Source organism: Passer domesticus, chromosome 17 (genome assembly GCF_036417665.1).
Source record: "Passer domesticus isolate bPasDom1 chromosome 17, bPasDom1.hap1, whole genome shotgun sequence".
NCBI classification, from domain to species: Eukaryota; Metazoa; Chordata; class Aves; order Passeriformes; family Passeridae; genus Passer; species Passer domesticus.
This window is the reverse complement of record NC_087490.1, coordinates 4,545,368-4,563,930: the sequence shown is the minus strand read 5'-3', so window position 1 is coordinate 4,563,930 and position 18,563 is coordinate 4,545,368. Positions and strand designations below refer to the sequence as shown.

Sequence of the window (18,563 nt, the reverse complement as noted above, 5' to 3'; positions counted from 1 at the left end):
AAGGAAATATGCACACGAGAAGCCTGATCCCATTGTAATTTCCATTGCAAACGGGGGAAATAGAGCCACACATTATATATGTGGAGATGCATTGATTGCATGGAACTCAACGAGCAAGGTAACGGCTCTGGCATTGCCATGTCTGTCCGTCGGGGTCTGTCCGTGTGCGCGGGTGCGTGAGCTGTGCACAGCCAGGGGCTGAGGGGAAGCAGCGGGGGCTGCTCTGCCCAGCGCTCCGAGGGGCTGGGGGGGCCCGGGGCGAAGCCGGAACAAAAGCAGAGGGTGGTGATTTTATTTAATTTGATTTTATTTTTTTTTAAATTCCCCCCTTGTGTTTTTTCCCCCTCGCGAACCCACTCGGCGCTACTTTAGCAGAGAGATGCATTTTTCATCCAGCCACCGCGGCCTGGTTCTGTCAAGCTCCATTTCTTCTCAGAAGCTCTTTTAAGGGGAAAAAAAAAGAAAGGAAAGAAATTAGAAGCCACGGATCACCAAATGCTCTTAGTTGTGGGGTTATTTTTTTGTCGTCACACCCTCTGTTTTTAAAATTATGAATATTTTTATATCTGATTAATTATGTCTGGGCGCGGAGAGCATCGAGGAGGCTTCGCTGGGCTGGGCTGGGCTGCCATGGCTGGGTCCTTCTTTGTTTTAATAAACATGCTTTAGGGGTTTTTATTATTATTTTCCCTCGCTCTACCCCCTAACCTTGCCAGCTCTAGGGGAATCATAGCTCCAAGCTGGAGGGAAATCGATTATAAAATGCATAAGCGGCACTTCCCAAGGAAAAAAAAAAAAAAAACCCAAACAAACAAGACACCACAAGAGTCCAGGAGGAAAAAGAAAAAAAAAAAAAAAAAAAGGAGGAGGAGGAGGGGAAGAGAAAAGCCTTAAATGGTCTCTGGAGCTGCGGCTCTGCCCCCACGGGCTGGGCCCGGGCCCGCGCAGCGGCTCCCGCAGCGCCCCGCGCACTTTCCGCGCTTTCGCTTCGCCCTGGGCTCTGCGGCGGGTGCGAGCTGGGAAAAAAACCTTTGGGAAGAGAGGGAAGGAGGGAGGGAGCGGGCACGGGCCGTGCCTGCACAGCTGCAGCTCCAGAGGTGCGGACCTGGAGTCCCCTCGCTTTTTGTCCTTTTAAATTATAAATCCGTCCGTGTGTGCCTTACCCACCACCCGCGGGAAGAGCATTTTCTCCCCCCTCCTTTCCACTCCCAATTTTCCTTCGCTTTTAAAGGAGAATTGCCTTTTTCTCGCTCTCTCTGCTCGATTTTGAACAGCTTTCAAATACCGTTGCAGGGCGAAGAACTCATTGAAAAACATTCTCATGTATTTAAACCCAATATTGCCTCCATATGGTTGGCCTTTCAAAACGGAATCCCCTTCGTTGAAACATGCAAGAAATATTTTTTTAAAGCAGCTAAAACTCCCAATTCCTTAAGAACAATAAAAACCTAACAGATAATTCAACGGCTTTTATCTTTTTTGGGTTTTTTGGTGTTTTTTGTGGTTTTTTTTTTTTTTTTTTTTTTTTTTTGTGTTGCTATGAAACTTTTACCATTCCTGATAGAGCCTTTAAAGCTAACTCAAAATACAGTTTTAAAGCTCACTGCGGTTACTCACGTCAGATATAAACCTTGTAATTTTTAAGCTCGTTTTCTCTGCTGGTGCAGTTTTATCCTAAATGTTCTGGCTTCGTTCACTCCAGCCCCAGTTCCACCAGCCCGAGTCCTCGTTACCTCGCACAGCGTTTGTCCGATTCATTTATTTGCACTTTTATATTGTCATTTTCTCGTCCATCCTTTGCTTTTCTTGTAACTGCCCGGGGTAAGAGAAGAACAGGCTTTTAACATTTTCCCTGTTTTATGAGAGGTGCAAGAAGCTGAGTTTTCCTTGGCAATTGGGTGCTAGAAGCGGCCTCGTGTGTCAGTGGTGTTTTCCTGCTCCAAACCGGAGCGGGGTGAAAGCTTCCACTTCCCTGCGAGGAAATTTGGGACTTTCAACCCCCGGGGCCGCAGCGAGCCGGGAGGAACTGGAGGTGGCCGAGCCTCGGGGGGGGGCTCTGGAGCCCCCACCTCGAATCCCCCCGACCTCCAGAGCCATTTGTGTCGTCCCGCAGCCCCTCGGGTGCCTCGCTCCCCGCGTGCTGCTGCCAGCCCTAAAACGCGCTGTTTACCTTCCCCAAAAGATGCATTCAATAATACCGCCTCCCCCTTCCCCTCCCTCCCCACCCCCCCGAGCCCCCCCCAAATCCTATCATCCCTTGCGGGCTGCGATAATAAATAAAAGTCTTTATTTCTCCCTGTGCCAAAGTTAAAGGGCCTCGCTCGCTGCCTGGGAAGTGAGTGTCGGGATGGTCGGGGCAGCCCCGGCCGGCGCTCGGAGCCGCCCCGCTCCATCCGAACCGAGCTTTTATTAAACGCCAGCATTGCCTCGTCTCTTATCTGTGCTCTCTCCGATGTGTGCCTGCAGTGGGGGATCCGGCCAAGGAAGCTCGTAACATGGCGGATGGCGAGGAAGGCTTCGGGCTGCCCAGCACGCCGGCCGATCCCGAGGCCAAGGAGCTGCAGGCCGAGGGCAAGCAGGACACGCAGCTGGGGGCCAGCAGCAAGCCGCCCACCTCGCCGCAAGCAGCCTTCACGCAGCAGGTGAGCACCCACGCCGCTCCCCGGGGCTGTGCCCTCGCTCAGGTCCCCTTTCCCCACGGCTCGCCCCCGCCCCAGCCGCCTGGGTGGGCGAGCGCTGCCCCCACGCCAGGGCAAAGCCTCACCTGGCCGTGGGGCTCGCCCTGCCGCCCTGGTATTCCAGGCCGTGCTCGAGCGCCGAAGCTGCGGGGATGCGGCCGTGAGGGTTTTGGGGGTGTGGAGGAGCAGGAGGGGAGCAGGAGCCCAAAGCACAGCGAGGGGAGCAGCCCTGCAGCGGCACCCCCACACCCACCAGTGTCCGCGCCCGAGTGGAAAAATGCACGGGCGAGCACCCCCAGAGCCGTCATGCCTTTATATCCACCTTTATATCCCTATATAAATGTATATATTGTGTACATGTCCACATCTGTGCGGCCCTTGCACGCCCGGGCGGGCACAGCTGCTCCCCGCACCCCCAGCGGGCACTCAGCGCAGGCTGAGCCACCCCAGAGCCACACTCGGGGTGTCCCCGATGCCCTCCCTCAGCCCTCGCCCCCTGGCACTGCGTGTGCCGGGACACGCGTGGGCTCCGAGCCACCCCTCGGCCTCTCCCCGTGCTGGGGGCTCCCAGCCCCGGGAGGGAGGAATGCGGGGAAAGGAGATTTTCCACGGCTGGGGGTGCCCCGGCAGGGACCCCCATGGACCCCGCTGCCCACGGGCGCGGCAGGAGGCTCGGCAGGGCCAGGGTGGGCACCGGGGCTGTTTGGAAAGCGACCCCCGAGGTTGGACGGGGCGTTTTTAGTGAGGGGGAGAAGCGCTTGGCTGGGCTGGGGGTGTCCCCCGTGCCCCCCAGCCCGGGTGGGGGGATGTGTTGTCCCCGCGGTGCCTCTGCCCCAAGCGCAGCTCTTGGGTGGGAAGAGAAAATCAGGGGGCGAGGGGAGCAGGGTGACACCCCACACCGCTCCAGCCTGTGAATCACTCGTGGGACGGTGCAAATCTGCTCTGCTGGGCTCTGGGGGCAGCCGGGGCATTTCCCTGGGAGGATGGGGCTGGAGCCGGCCCCGGGGGCTCCCTGCCCTCGCCCCCAGCCCCACGAGCCCCGCAGGACCCCGCTCCAGGCCTGCCCCAACAGCATCCCCGGCCTGGAAACCCCTCTGGCCGGGGTTATCCCGGGAATGGCCTGAACTCCGGCCCGCAGAGCCCGGCCCTTCCCCGGCGAGCTTCCCGGAGAGGCCGTGCGGGGCCCGGCTGCCCTGGCAGGGCTGTCCCCGCTCCCCTCGGGGCTGTCCCCGTCCCCTCGGGGCTGTCCCCGTCCCCTCGGGGCTGACGCTCTGTGCCTCCCCGCTCCGCAGGGCATGGAGGGCATCAAGGTGTTTTTGCACGAACGCGAGCTGTGGCTGAAGTTCCACGAAGTGGGCACGGAGATGATCATAACAAAGGCCGGGAGGTAAGAGCAGGGGGGCTCCGCGGTCCCCTCCGTGTTTTTGGGGTCGGGGGGACTCCGGGCACCTCCCTGGCACGGGGACGGTCGCAGCTCTCGTGTCCGAGCCCCCCCCGTGTGTGTGTGTGCCACTGGAGAGCCCTCCCTGCCTGGAGAGAGGCGGCAGGAATTGTTTCTTCTGGCTTCTTTCTCAACCAGAACAGTCGGGTCATTAATTCCGACTTCAGGCCTTTGGAAACTTTCCAGGCGAACGCGAGTTGCAACCACTTGGCCAAAAAGCAAACTTTGTTTAGAGCAGCTCGGTGGCCCACTATTATTATTATTATTATTATTATTATTATTATTATTATTATTATTATTATTATTATTATTGGAGCAATTTGGCTCTTCTGCTCTCCCAAAGTTTTATGCCGTTTTACAGAGTTTTTTATTTATTTTTGCTCACTCTGGAGCGAATATTCCCATCTCAGCCACTTCACCCCTTTTAAAAGTCTAGGCGGTCTTAAGCTACTGTTTATAGAGAGATAACAAAGCTGTTTAGATGCAGAGATAGATGCGTCCGCAAATAAATATCATGTGGGTGTATTTCTACGCGGGTGTTTATCTGCGTGGGTGTGCGGAAAAATATGCAGCCTTGCAAATCCAACTTTATTGGGGCTCTAATCGGTTCCATGAGCGGCTGTGTAAACCTGATCCGCAGATATTTTACGTGGACGCGGGTGTTTTTGAGGAGATTTAATATTATCCTGGATATTAACGTGGTGGAGGGTTGTTAAATGGAAGAGTGGCCAGCGAGACGCAGTAAAAAAGTCTCTCCAGTCCTATCAACAAATTGGGGGCAGCCCCAGGGAGGATTTTTCGTTGTGATTTTTCAGTTAGAATCCTTGGAGAAAAAGGGAAAAAAGCCTCCACGTGTAGGAATAGTTTCAGATTGTAGGGACACAATCAACAAGGCGGAATGAAACTTTCATTTTGCTCTGTCAGCTGATATTTGTTGTGGTCTTCCAAAATTTGCCTGAAGAGGGAGGGGGAAAATAAATTTCGAACGGGTTGGATAAAGTTTTAGAGAATAGATCTCGCCTTCCCCTTGAACCTCGCTGCTGCGAAAATGGATTTGAAAGGGGTTTGTGGCCAAGGGGACAGGGGATGGAGTCGGTGATGGGATCTCCCGAAAAAATCCGGTTTACAGGGACCAAAAAAAAAAAAATCCAACTCTGGAAGGGAGACAGAAACCACCTTGCAGAAATTTCAAACAAAAATCTCTGTGGACAGAGATCTCATCCGGAGAGCAATAAAAGAGACATTTACAGGCAGGGGCTCGGGGGGAGATGCGGGCTGGGTTCCCTTATTTCTATCATTGCCCGTGGTTCCTGTTGAGGTCCCTGGTCCTGCTGCTCAGGTGCTTTCCGTGGAGTTACAGATCAATCTCCAGGTGGAATTTGGTTTCTTCTCCCTTAAAAAGTTTAAGTTCAACACCCGCTTCCTTCGTTGGGCGCTTTTCGTCCCCCTTCAACTTTTTAGAACCGAATTAAAGCCCAGCCCAGGCAGCGATAGGATCCCGAGCCTCGCAGAAGAGCGCGGTATTTTTACCGGTGTGGGACTTTTTCTTTTTGGATTTTTTTTTTTTTGTTGTTTATGTGTGTTTTAAGTCCAGGGCTCCATTTTCATCTGCTTTATTTTTAAATATTTGGAAAGCTCGAACTAAAATAACAGCAGTGGTTTAAGTGCCTGCCTTGCAGTAATGGAAAATATTTCGAAAAGCCCCTGCCTTGTGTGTATGCGAGGGTTTCCAGGGATTTGTCAGGTGTGTTTGCTGCTGTCTCGGGCTGAGCGCACGGCTGGTCACGGATTTTCTCTCACACCTGAGTGCGTGCAGGTTTTTTGCTCCATATCTGTCCCTAGAACCTCAAGGTGTTCATATAAATATATTTTAAAATGTTTTTATTTCTACATATGTAATATATGAGAACATATTTCTATAAATATATACATTTATAGAAAGACATATAAATATAATTTTTATAGGAGTATCTATATTATAACTTTTATTTTAAAACTATTTTTTGGCAAATTTCCTCTCTTGTTCCAGCGGTTTATGGAGGGAGGAAAGTAACTTGCTTCCAAAAGTTCTCACGTGCAGATTTGTTCAAAAAACGAAGATTCAAAACTTTGGTGAAATAAATAATTAGTAAAAACACAAATAGACGAGCAGACAAGCGAGGAGGTGAATAAACAAACCCGCCAGCCTCGAAATTCCGATTTTGCTTTGATAAATCACCCGGTTCGCCTCGGATGGGACCCAGCACCACCCAAACTTGTCCCACACGCCGGGGAAGATCCACCCGGGAACGTGGTTTAACCCTTTTGTTAAATGTTCCCCTCAAGATCTCCTCTCACACGCACACGAGACCACCTTGGCAAACTTTTTTTGCATTTATTTATTTATTTATTCAACAGGCGAATGTTCCCCAGTTACAAAGTGAAGGTCACTGGACTCAATCCAAAGACGAAGTACATCCTGTTGATGGATATTGTCCCGGCGGATGACCACCGATACAAATTCGCGGATAATAAATGGTAGGCACGCGTGGGGGAGAGGGACGGGACCTCCGGGCTGCCCGGGGGGGAGAAATCCTTCAATCAGCGCCTCGTCCTTCTTTTTCCGTGCAAAATGTTGGGCTGCAGGAGCCTCACCTGGGCGTAATGGGGTGTTCCCACAGCCCCTGGGAGAGAAATGCATCCAAAAAAAGGGAAAAACCGCAGGAATTCTGTCGCAATTAACGAATCCTGTTCGACAATGAGATTATTTGCTATTGTGGAGCTGATGGTTTAATTACACTAAGGAAGGAAATATCTCCGGGCAGGAAAATCTTTACGGATTGATTCTTTGCTCCGGGCCGTCAATTAGGGCCAGGGGAAGGATGGGGTTAAACGGGCGAGCGGCGAGAGCCATCTCCGACGGGAAAGGTGCCAAAGAGCTCAGCAATTCCCGAGCCAGCCGTGCTGGAAATGCCTTTTCTCCCCGGCACGGGGTACCTGCCTGGGAGGGGACGGAGGGGAGCTGGAACCCACGGGAGGAGCCCGGGGAAGGGATGGAGGGGAGCGGGAACCCCAAGAGGGGATGGAGGGGAGCGGGAGCCCCAAGAGGGGATGGACGGGGAGCGGGAACCCACGGGGAGACAGGGACGAGGAGCAGGAGCTCCAGGAAGGGACGGATGGGGAGCAGGAACCCCAGGACGGGACGGAAGGGAGCAGCAGCCCACGGGAGGGGATGGACGGGAGCAGGAGCCCCAAGAGGGGATGGATGGGGAGCAGGAGCCCAGGAAGGGACAGCTGGGGGAGCGGGAGCCCCAAGAGGGGATGGCGGCGGAGCAGAAGCCCACGGGAAGGGACGGAAGGGAGCAGGAACCCCAGGAGGGGTTGGATGGGAGCAGGAACCCCAGGAAGGGACGGAAGTGAGCAGGAGCCCACGGGGGGCTACGGCTGGGGAGCAGGAGCTCCAGGGAGGGATGGAAGGGAGCGGGAACCCCAAGACGGGATGGACGGGGAGCAGGAGCCTCCAGGAGGGGATAGCCCGCAGCAGGAGCCCACGGGAGGGGATGGCCGGGAGCAGGAGCTCCAAGAGAGGACGGATGGGGAGCAGCAGCCCACGGGACGGGATGGATGAGGAGCAGGAGCGCCAAGAGGGGACGGACGGCAGCAGGAGCCCACGGGCCGTCCCCGGGCGGCCGCAGCTCAGCCCCGTGTCCCACGCAGGTCGGTGACAGGCAAGGCAGAGCCGGCCATGCCCGGCAGGCTGTACGTGCACCCCGACTCCCCCGCCACCGGGGCGCACTGGATGAGGCAGCTGGTTTCCTTCCAGAAGCTCAAACTCACCAACAACCACCTGGATCCCTTCGGACATGTAAGTACCGGCGCTGGGACAGGGGCATCGTGCTGTCCGGCACCCAGGGGTGTCCCCTGCCACCGAGGGCGTGCCAGTGTCACCCACCCCCAAATCCAGGTGTTGTTTCACCCCTGAGAGAGCGGGATGAACCCCCAAAAAATATAGAAACATTGATGACAGACTCCCAGGGCCTGGAGTTGGCGAGTGGGTGAAACTCTCCTGGCTTGGCTGAGTATTTGGTCACCCTGATTTTAATCGCATGGCGAGTCCCCAATCGTTAAAATCCGCCCGCTGCCTCCGGGAATTTGCCTAACAGGTAAAATCAATGAGGCATAATTAGCGGAGGAAATAGGACCTAAAACGATGTGGATCCCTCGATCAGAAAAAAAGAAAAAAAAAAAAAGAAAAAAAAAGAAAAAAATAAAAAGAAGGAAATGTAACAATAATTAAAGACAATTAGAGAAATTGAAGTCCCGCTAGAACTTCTTGGGCATTAAAAAAGTTTTTGCGAGACTCGTGGGGCCCTGAAAATTTGTGTGAATTCTGCAGCCAGGAACAGCCCTCCTTCGAAGGTCTCCAAAGATGTGAGTTCTTCTGAGCAAATATATATATATGCGTGTAAGAATAAAAAAAAATATATATGTACATATATATATATAATATATAATTGAACGAATATGTGACTCCAGATCCCGCCAGCCCTTTCCAAGAGTGGATTTTTCTCCAGTCTCGTTTCAACACTTCAATTTCATTTTTTCCAAGCTGTTTTTTTTTTTCTTCTTCGCTTTTTAATGATAAATTTTGTGCTATTAAATCCTCGCCCACGTGGTAGCCAAGAAGTGAGAGGGCTTTAGGGGAGAGGAGGCAGCAGAGTCCCCAGCCCACCCCAACGCTCAGCATCGTTTACAAGCTCTCCTTTGCGCCTCCATTTGCGGGGGTTGATTTCCTTTTTCTTTTTATAATTCGAATTTTATTTTAAATCCAATCGAGCTGGTGCAGAAGGGGTTGGCGAGGGCTGCTTCCCAGGGATCAGGACCTTTCCTGCGGGAACAGGGAGGGGAGCAGCGCAGCCGGGGGACCCCATCCCACCCCCGGGGTGCTTTTGGTGATAAGGGGGGGATCCGGCCCGGGGGGAAGGGGCCAGGCATCCCCGCTGGGAACAGGCGGCTCTGGGGAAAAAGTCCCTCCAAACAAACCCAAGACGCTGAGGGGACAATAAGGGACTTCAGAGGAGGAGCTGCGCCAGGAGCCTCTCAATTAGAGTCGCTGTAATGAAATTAAAAACCATTAGATCGTTCACCGTTGATGTCTACGACTTTCCTGGATGTCAAAGCAATTTGCTTAAACCCCCGGGACGGGGGAGGCGGCGGCGGGACGCGCTGCGTCTCGCTGTCGCCAGGGTCCGGCAGTCATTATCGGGCCCGAGCGGCCCCCCGCCGCCCCCCATCCTCCCCCGGGATTAACCCGGTACCGAGCAGGGCCCGCTTTTTATCTGGAGCACCGCGACAGCCCCTCCCGGCTCCGCCACCGTCCCCTGCGGGTGGCTGGCGGGGGGGATGTCCCTAAAGCCCCAAATCCCCCCAGCTCTCTTCCCTTTCTTCCCTCTGTACCCCCTGCGATGGGATGGGGGTGTTGAGATCCCCCATTTGCCCCCATCGCGTGTTGGGGGAGCAGCTCTGGCCCCTCAGGGGTTTGTGTGGATGGAGCAGGGCTGGGAGGGGGGAGCAGGTGAGGGAGCGCCTTTGACAGCACCGCTGGGCTCCCGGGCGAGTTTCTGGAGTGATCAGTGCCCTACCCCAGCACCTCCATCTGCCCCTCCAAGGGGCTCCTGAAAAGAGCAAACATTTTGGGGAAGGGGCTGCGGGTTCCTGCTGGTGTGTGTCCTTTTCCTCCCGTGGGAAGGCGGGATGCGCCGTGCTGTGCCCCCTCCATTCCCACGGGATGTTCTCTCCTTCTCCCCTGCCCAGATCATCCTGAACTCCATGCACAAATACCAGCCCCGGCTGCACATCGTGAAAGCGGACGAGAACAACGGCTTCGGCTCCAAGAACACCGCCTTCTGCACCCACGTCTTCCCGGAGACCGCCTTCATCGCCGTCACCTCCTACCAAAACCACAAGGTGAGGGGCTGGGCCCCCGCCCCGCAAACCGCACCCGCTCCTCGCCCCTTCCCGCTGCTCTTCCTGAGAGGCTCAGCCCCTCTTCCCTCCCTACTTCTTCTTTCAGCCCTTCTTTTTCTTTCCACTCCTTCTTTCCTTCTCCCTTTTCTTTCCTTCCCTCTCCTTTCCCCTTCTCTATTTCCTTTCCCACTTCTTTTTCTTCTCTTTGTCTCCTTCCTTATATTTTCCTTTTCCCCTTGTCCTTTCTTCTCCTCTCCCCTCCCTGTCCTTTTCCTTTCCTTCCTTCTTTCTCTTCTCCTTTCTTTGCTCTCCTTGTTCCCTTTTTTTCCTCTCCTTGTCCTCTCTCCTTGTCCTTTCCTCTCCCTTGCCCGTTTTCCTCCTCCCCTCCCTTCCCCTTTCCTCTCTCCCATCCCCATCCCATCCCCTCTGTTATTCCTGGCCGCACAAAGCATCCAACGCCGGGCTCGGGGCGAGCCGGGGAGGGGGAATGAGCTCACCAGGATGCTTTGCTCACATGGAGACGACCAACCGAGGAAGTTTGCTTTATCTTCCCCCCTCGCCGTGGGTCAAAGGCTCCTAATCTGGAGGAGGGAGCCGGGCGCTCCCCTCCGCGGCCGGGCGCTGATAACCCGGCTGCCCACGGGGGGCTGCGGGCTTGGCAGCCCGGAGGCCCGGCCAGGAAAGGGAGGCTCAGCTCCCGGGATCAGGCAAACAAAGCACGAAAATGTCGGGATGGGTTTGTCTTCTGCTGGAGTAGAAAAGGGTTGGGTGGAAAAAGGGTATTTTTGGTGCTGTCGTTGCCCCTCTGTGAGGAGCCCGCTGCTCCCGCGCCTTTCCTGCTTGGGTTTGGGCTTCCCCACCCAGCAGGGAGGAGGAGGAGGAGGAAGGCTGAGTGTTGAAGGCAGGGTGGTTCTCCACAGCGATGTCTTTCACCAACTGTCCCCTGCCACAGCCCCAGGAAAACTCAATTTCTTTCAGCAAAAAAGCAAATTCCTCTCCTAATCACATAAAAAGCACTCGCTGTAAACCTGTGCTTACAGGCGGGGAGGATGGCTCCTTTCTTAAACAGAGAAAAGTCTTTTAGCACCCTAAAAAAATCCTGGACACTTTCCTGGAAATACAGGTTCCTAAACCTGTGTGAAATTATTGCATTTCCTCCATCCAGCAGCTGACCAGCAAGATGCAGAGAGCAGAGCTGGGCTGGAGAAGAAAGAGTGTTCCACCATAACTAGGGAGAAAGGAAAATACTTCCCTGCCCTTTAAAATAGGAGCTGCTGGCACGGCTGGGACAAGCAAACCGAATCCAAATTGAGTCCTTGCCAAATTATGCCTTAAATTATAACTCCACTGTGGATGCTATAAAATCAAGTTTAACTTCTGCTTGATGGATTTGCAGAAAGAATATAATATTAATAGAAGTGGGAGTTAATAAAACAGGACACACTGCCTGCTTTAAAGGCATTTCCCGAGCAGAAAACAGACGTGAATGGAACTGCTCTCCTTTGAAGAAAAACGGGGCTGGTTTATAGGAAAAGAAATGATCATGCAAATAAAACGAAAGCAAAGCAGGAACATGTAAGTACAGTAGTTTGGGAAAACTGCCATGCTAGGAGGAGCAGGAATATTTGATTGTAAATCAGCAACATCTGTGTGATAAGAAATGACATCTGCGTATCTGACACAGGCAGGAATCCCCACAGACACACCAGGACACATTTTACACACCCCTGACACGTTTTACAGGCTCTGACATCCCTCTGCCCCCTGACACACGCATTCCTCCCCGTGCTGCTTGCAGTCAGGGGGGGAACAGGGGAAGAGTGGCTGTAGCCCCAAGATAAAATCCCAATTGGAAAAGATTGAGCCATAAAAATAAACCAGGGGATGATCTTCCCTGAATGGCATCTCCCTGCAGGGAAGGGAATAAAAGCTGTAGCTCCCCCCAGTGCAGACAGGGAATGATATTGGGGTTGATGCAAATGCCAGGGAGAAACTTCCTCCAGCTGAGGGCTGAAAACTGGGTTGGGGTCTTTTCCACCAGCTGAAACCTGAGCTCAGCTTTCACAGCTGAGAGGTTGCTTGGAAAACCAGATTTTGCTCTTGTAGCACAGGCTGCGTTTCCCCCTGCCATAAAGGATGGCAGCCCCCACATGTGGGGCATCCCCAGCTCTTGCTGTCAGTGCACTGCTGATTTTTTCCCATTTTCCTCTCTCAGCTTCACCCCTCACCTGTAGCTCATCCCTCATGCAGTCTTTCCCATCCACCCCACCCAGCCTCTGACTTATTTTACACAGAGTTTTAAAAGTCTGTGTATTTTCCACACACACAAATTCATCCCTGCATGGGGTTTAGGTTTCAAGAGCTCTGTTCGAGCTGAATTCTATTACAGAATGAATTGTGTGACCCACCCCAAAAAGCATTTGAGTCCATGCTTCCACAGCTTATAGAAATACCTGCCTGCTTCCAGATAGGCCAATTTATTTCAAGAGCACAGCTGCAATCCCAATGTATGGCTTGTGCTTATTTCCCCTGACATTTTAGACAGCCTGAAAAGATATTTAAGCACCCTGGGAGCTCCCTCTCCTCAGCCCTACTCCCCAAAAAGAGGCTTAAGCTATGAAGAGAGTTTTGGTGAAGTTTTCAGGGTGGTTGTCAGCAGCTCCATTGGTCACCTCCCCCCTCTCTGCTACCCTGAAAAACACCCCAGAAATATGGAGGTGTTAAAAAGGGTCACATGCACATTTCATTTCCTTGCCATTTACACAATGGGTGCTTGCAATCAGGTTGATTCCCAGATATTAACTTTCCCTGCAGTTAAGCACCATTTTGCTGTGGCTTAAATCATTGTGTTACTGGCTCGTATTTATTAGGTATGAGCTCTCTGCTTAGGACCAGGAAATGAACCTAATAGACAGAAATAATTAAGGTGCTGCCCTCACGAGGGTTCTTTCAAAAGCAAGAATTCACAACAATTATTCTCATTAATTTTTACAACCTACTTTTCCCCCTTAGCTGGACTTGGGCTTTATATTTGTTCCCCCCACCTCAGGATATCCGGTTTTATGCAGATTTTTTTCCCTCCACCCTAAGTTATTTAACATTCTTGGTAGCCAAAATTCTTTTAAGGAAACGTTAGCCCCAGCTGGGACATTTCAGGCACCCAGAAATGCTGTGTGTACCAGGCAGGAGCAAAGCAGGGCATGGCCAAAGTCTGGATTCACTGCCAGGTATCTGCTGGGATTTCTGAATAGAGAGGTTCATCCTTCCCCTAAAAAGTGCTAAAATCATGCTGGTGAGTCACTGGTGCTCCATTCTGGGGGTTCTGGAGAGCTGCCTGTCCCCTCTGAGCATGTGGCTTCTTGTCACGGTCTTTGAGGGCTGGAGGTGGGCAGGTCCTTGGGGGTGGGGTGATTTCTCCTGAGAGCTCCATTATCCCTGTCTTAGGTTACAGGTGGCCACCTCCACCACTGCAGCAGAGGCCACCCTGCCCTGCCTGGGGTCATTGTCCCTGTGTGGGCAAGAGGGGACAGCCCCTCTCCTCACCCAGGGCAGACTCCTCTCCAAAGAGGGGTCCCCCAGGTGCTGGCAGAGGCAGAGCTCCCTGGGGCTAAGCAAGGTGAGACAAGCAGCTCCTCTTCATCACCAGACCTGGTGGCTTCTGTGCAGCCCTGGGGCACCTGAGGATGGCAGGGCTCTGCTGCTCTCTCCCTGACCCTCTCTGGGGCTCCTCATGATCCTTACTGCTGGTCCAGCCTTGGTGGGACAGTGCTTCCTTCCAGGGGTCTCATGCCCTTCACAACTCTGGCTGAACCAACCTCTTCTGTCCCCAGTCTTGTCCCTGCTCCCTGCCAGCCCTGGGGTGGGGTGCTCAGCCAGCCCCGAGCCCCTGGACTCTTTTGGTCCCCCAAGCAGCCCCTCTCCTCAAGCTTGGCCAAGAGTACCTCTGGATCTGGCATCCATCCTGCCTGCAGCCTCATCTCCTTCCCCCAAAACTCCATGCCAGGTCTCTCTTCCCATTCTTGGCCCTTGTGTCCCAGTTCAGGCAGCAGCCTCCCCACTGAGCCCCTCTGTCTCACCCCAGTCCCTCCCATTCCCTTCACTGCCTTTGGGTTCAGCATCTTCTCCCCTCTGCCAGCAGCTCCCCCCTCCCTTCTCCTGGCCTTTACCTGGGGCTCTGAGTCCCAGCTCCCCACCCAGCCCCTCTGCTTGGCCAGCCCTCCCTGGGCTCAGCAGCCACTGTGTCTGCATCTGTTTCTCTCCTTCCCCCTCCTCTGGTCTGGCTTCCTCCTCCACCCTGCCCTGGTTCCCAGCTGGGCTATGTGGGAGCCAGGCAGAAGAAGTCTCTGTGCTCTCCAGCCCCAGGGGAGCCTCCCGTGGCTCCCAGCACTGCCAGCTCCAGCTGTGGCACAGCTGCTCCAGGCCCCTCTCTGCCACCCTGAGCAGGACCACAGGCACCTGCAGGCCAGGGAGAAATGGATCCCCATGGAGAGGGGAGGTCCATGAGTGCTCTGCACTCTCAAGGGTGATCACCTGCACCTCTTCATCACTAAATGGTGATTTTTTTCGCCCTCCTACAATCAGTTTTAAGTTCTCCAAGTAGACCTGAGTGAGAATTCAGAAATTAAGGATTCACATTCCTTGCAGAACATTCCTTTCCAGAATGCCCAACCTTTCTTAGTTTCAGAGGAGCCCCAAAAGATCAGGGTGTAGGATTTTCCCTTAGCTTAAGTGTTTTTTTTTTAAAAAAAAAAAGTTGATAGAAAAAAATGTAAATAAAATAGACCCCAGAGCGCCTGGTTAGGGAGTGCTCCCCCCTAAAAAAATTCTTAACTTTGTTACAACTTCTAAAGTGAGAAACAATTGAGAAAAATCTTACCACAGCAAGTTCTTGATAAAAAATACTATAAAATGGTAGTATTGATTTTGGCCATAATGCTATTCATGAGCCCTTAGGCACAAATCCTATATAAATACATGTCTGTGGAAAAGGAAAAAGAAGTAAAGCATCTTTCCTCGACCTAACTCAATGCAAAGCTAAATTTTGCCATGCTGGAGCTAAGGAAGCTGTTGGAAGGTCTCAGCAGAAGAGCTTTGTGGCCAATTAGCCCAGAGAAAGGAGAGCAGGGGAGCAGCCCAGGGATTCCTTTGGGATTCCCAATTCCATTGGGAACTGTCACTTCCCATTAAAGTGAAGATGAACCCATAGGTCAGAGAAGCCCTGAAAAGTGGAAATCTGGGAGGCTTCGCCCTGCAAAGCTCTGCTCTCCAAGGGTCTGTGGCAGCCTCAGAGCCAGTGAAGCTTTGCCGTCAGTAGCAAACACACAAACAAAGCCCTTCAGTTTTATTGAACCTGTGCTGTACAATTCAGCCCTGGGCACTCTGTCTTAATGACCTCGCAGGACGTTGTATTTTGTTTTATTTTTCATGAGGTAATTGTCATTTGACTTTCTGACAGCTTTTCTCCCCCCTGCCCCCCCCCGTGAGTTATAGTCAATTAAACTCAGTTTTGCTGTGGCAAAGCTGATCCAGGTTATTTCCACCCCTGCGTTTGCTTTTCCACCTCTGGAATAGTTTGGAAGTCAGGCAAAAAGAAGTGGCCAAATGAAATATCTTCCACAGGTTGTTTGCTAAAGCAGGGATCCACCAGCTTTTTCTCTGTTTTCTAGTTTGTTGTGTACAGTTTTGTTAAATCTGGCTTGGGCTCTCCTGGCTTTGTTGTGGTTGATGCCATGAAGTATCACCTGAGGAAACTTTGTTCTGGGAGCTCCAATCCATCTGAAGGACACCAAAGGTCTGAGAATTAATTCTAAACCTGTAGTCCCTGGTTTTCAGATGCCTTCAATCCAGCAGATCCTTAATTTTAAGGAGGCTGAAGTTGGCTCTGATTCTCTTGCGGCTCTTGGCCACCAGCACCAACACCTTTGCTTGTAAGTGTGTTCCTCATGTGGGTTAGGGGACTTCTCAGAATCACCAGATTTGCAATATTGAGGTCCCTTTTTGATATTTTGGCTGCTATTTCGTGGGTCATTAAAAGCTTGAAGAATCAAACAGGGCATTCAACTGAGGGGCTTAAACGAGGGGCTGGAGCACTGCTGGCTCCTCCTCCAGTGACCAGAGTGCACTGGGGACCTGTGAAGGCACTGCCACCCAGCCCAGAGCCCTCTGGCAGTCCCCGTGTCCCTCCCTTGATTCCAGCAGGGAGCTGAGGCTCCCAGTGCAGGCGCCTTGGTTAAAATGCCTTCGGTCAGGTTGGGATGAATCCGGCCCTTTGTGCCTTTGTGTGCTGGTGCCAATCCTGTAAATCCTCACTCACTGAAGGACTTCACTTATGTGAGCAAATATTGCCATTGGGGTCGGCGAGGGAGGACAACTCCTACATTTACAGGGCTTCAGGAACATTCAAAATGTTGAATAATGCCTATTATTCATTCTAGAAGAGTCACCACCTTCAAACCGATAGGCAGTTGCTTTGCAAAATACACAGCTGGTTGTGTAATAATTCAGGGCTTTTAATTACAAAATGCACCTCTGTTTTATTGCTAGAGAATGGCTCAACTGGCAAATTGACCCCAAAAGATTGTTTGTTTACCCTTCTCTTTGAAATCTGAAATGAGGGACAAAAAAAAAAAAAAAGTGCCAAAAGTGCCAAGGGCTTGTTTGTGTGCTGAAGTATGGTCCTGATTTACTGGGAATGCCTGTGGAGATAAGTGAAAGTGTGGTGGGGGGCTCAGTGAGAAGTTTGGGGCTGAATGAGGCAAAAATGGCACATAAACAAGCGGCCCTTGGAAAAAAAAATGCAAAAAAGACAAGAAAAGAGCAAAATAATCTGGTTGTGCATACACCTGGCGAGGTTTGCTATTGACACTGGGCGAGCCAGATTTTTCCTCTTTGGATTTTGGCAGGGAGGTGGGCCTGGTTGTTTGTGCTTGACTCGGTGAGCATGAACCTCTCTCTGTTCTCCCTCCGTTGATCCTGAGCTCTTTCCTTCCCCTTGGCCAGCTCTCAGTAGGAAGGAAGGACGGGATTTCCATAAAACGTGTGAGAGAGCGAAGCTCCTCCAGTGGCAAACACGGGGTTTCTTCCTGGGCAAGTGTCTCTCCTGATTCCCTGCTGAGAGCTCACACTGCCAGGCAGTGATGGAGAAAAGAGGGAAAAAAGGGAACTTTCCCCCTTCTGCCCAAATTTTGGGGCTTTGCAGCAATATCACACCTGGTCCAGGCTCAGTCCTCTTCTGCCAAGGCACCAAAGCATTTGCATCAGATTTGGCACAGCAGAGGGAGTTTTTACAAAATCCACAGGGCAGCTGAGGGTGTTGCTGATCCACAATGAATATTGGCTTAAATGACAAGCCCTGCTCACCAAAACCCTCAGGAAAAGTAGTGTAGGAGGAGATTGAACCTCTTAGAGCAGCACAGTCCCTTTGGGTAAGGGCATGGTCTGTCTAGAAGCTGTTTCAAATGTTAAATTTAGATGTTTTAAGAGGACCAAAGTTGAGTTTGAGGGGATTCATTTGGCTAAACTTTAGACTAAAAGGTAGCTCACTTAGTGAGCAAACTGGAAGTGATGGGGAGATAAAAAATCCTCCAGGGTTTGATGGTCACAGTTGAAGTTGCCCTCGAAGTAATTTAGGTAATGAGTCCATGCAGTGCTGCCAGCTGGGGGGCAGGATGGCAGATGCAGAGCACCTGGAGCACATTTAGCTGGTCTGAAACAGCCTAAAGATGAGATTCACTGGGCTGGGAGAGAGGGCGTAGGGTCTGAGAGGAGAGGCTTTGGTCTTGCCTGTGCACTGGTGAAAAATACTTGGGATTTGTTGAGACCCATCCCTGGTTCTCTGAGCAGTGAAGCCCTTCCAGTTCCAACAGCAGAATGAAAGTAAGAAATCTCAGAAAGCAGATTTTCTCCAGAGAAAAATGTGTGTGAGCAGTCCCACATGTTAGCTACGGGACAAGCCTGGGAGAAGCGAGAGCCTGTTGACAGGAGATATTTTTCCTGTGGAGCATTCCAGGGAAAGGCCCATCTGGAGTGGTCAGTGCTTGAGCTCAGGGATGGCTGCAGTTCCTGCAAGCTGTATGTTCCCTCCCATCCCTGCCTTGGGTTTAATAACCACTGTCCCCTCTGTCCAGGCCGTGCCTTGGACTGGCCATGACCCTGTTGTGTTTCGTCCCTTTCAGATCACCCAGCTGAAGATTGAGAACAACCCCTTTGCCAAAGGCTTCCGTGGCAGCGACGACATGGAGCTCCACAGGATGTCCAGGATGCAGAGGTAACGTGTGCCACCCTCATGGGGACCCTCCTGGACCCAGAGCCTTGCTTGGCACGTCCCTCGTGGCCTGGCCTGCGCCAGGACATGGTGCCACTCCCTGCCTTGGCATCTGCATGGCTGTTCTACATCAGGTTTTGAAATATTCCCAGGACGTGGGGCCAAAATCCTGGACCCTTTGCTCCCAGGGGAATTCCTTAATTGCTGGGGGGCAGAGGCAGGACCTCACTTGTGG

General features: G+C 52.4%; 1 protein-coding gene across 3 annotated transcripts in view; it reads left to right on the top strand.

The window, feature by feature from the left end:
* Positions 1–2,471: 2,471 nt before the first annotated feature.
* The window catches only part of TBX5 (T-box transcription factor 5), a 35,424-nt gene continuing 19,332 nt past the window's right edge, over positions 2,472–18,563 (top strand). Inside the window, exons 1-6 of one of the 3 annotated variants that reach the window (XM_064392607.1) lie at positions 2,472–2,642; positions 3,971–4,065; positions 6,517–6,636; positions 7,816–7,963; positions 9,913–10,065; positions 18,240–18,331. In XM_064392607.1, the coding sequence (XP_064248677.1) occupies positions 2,496–2,642; positions 3,971–4,065; positions 6,517–6,636; positions 7,816–7,963; positions 9,913–10,065; positions 18,240–18,331 (755 nt within the window). In that variant the 5' untranslated portion in view covers positions 2,472–2,495. Of the gene's footprint in view, positions 2,643–3,970; positions 4,066–6,516; positions 6,637–7,815; positions 7,964–9,912; positions 10,066–17,509; positions 18,136–18,239; positions 18,332–18,563 lie in introns of those variants that run through there. The other 2 variants (XR_010348719.1, XR_010348718.1) reach the window with 2 other exon arrangements.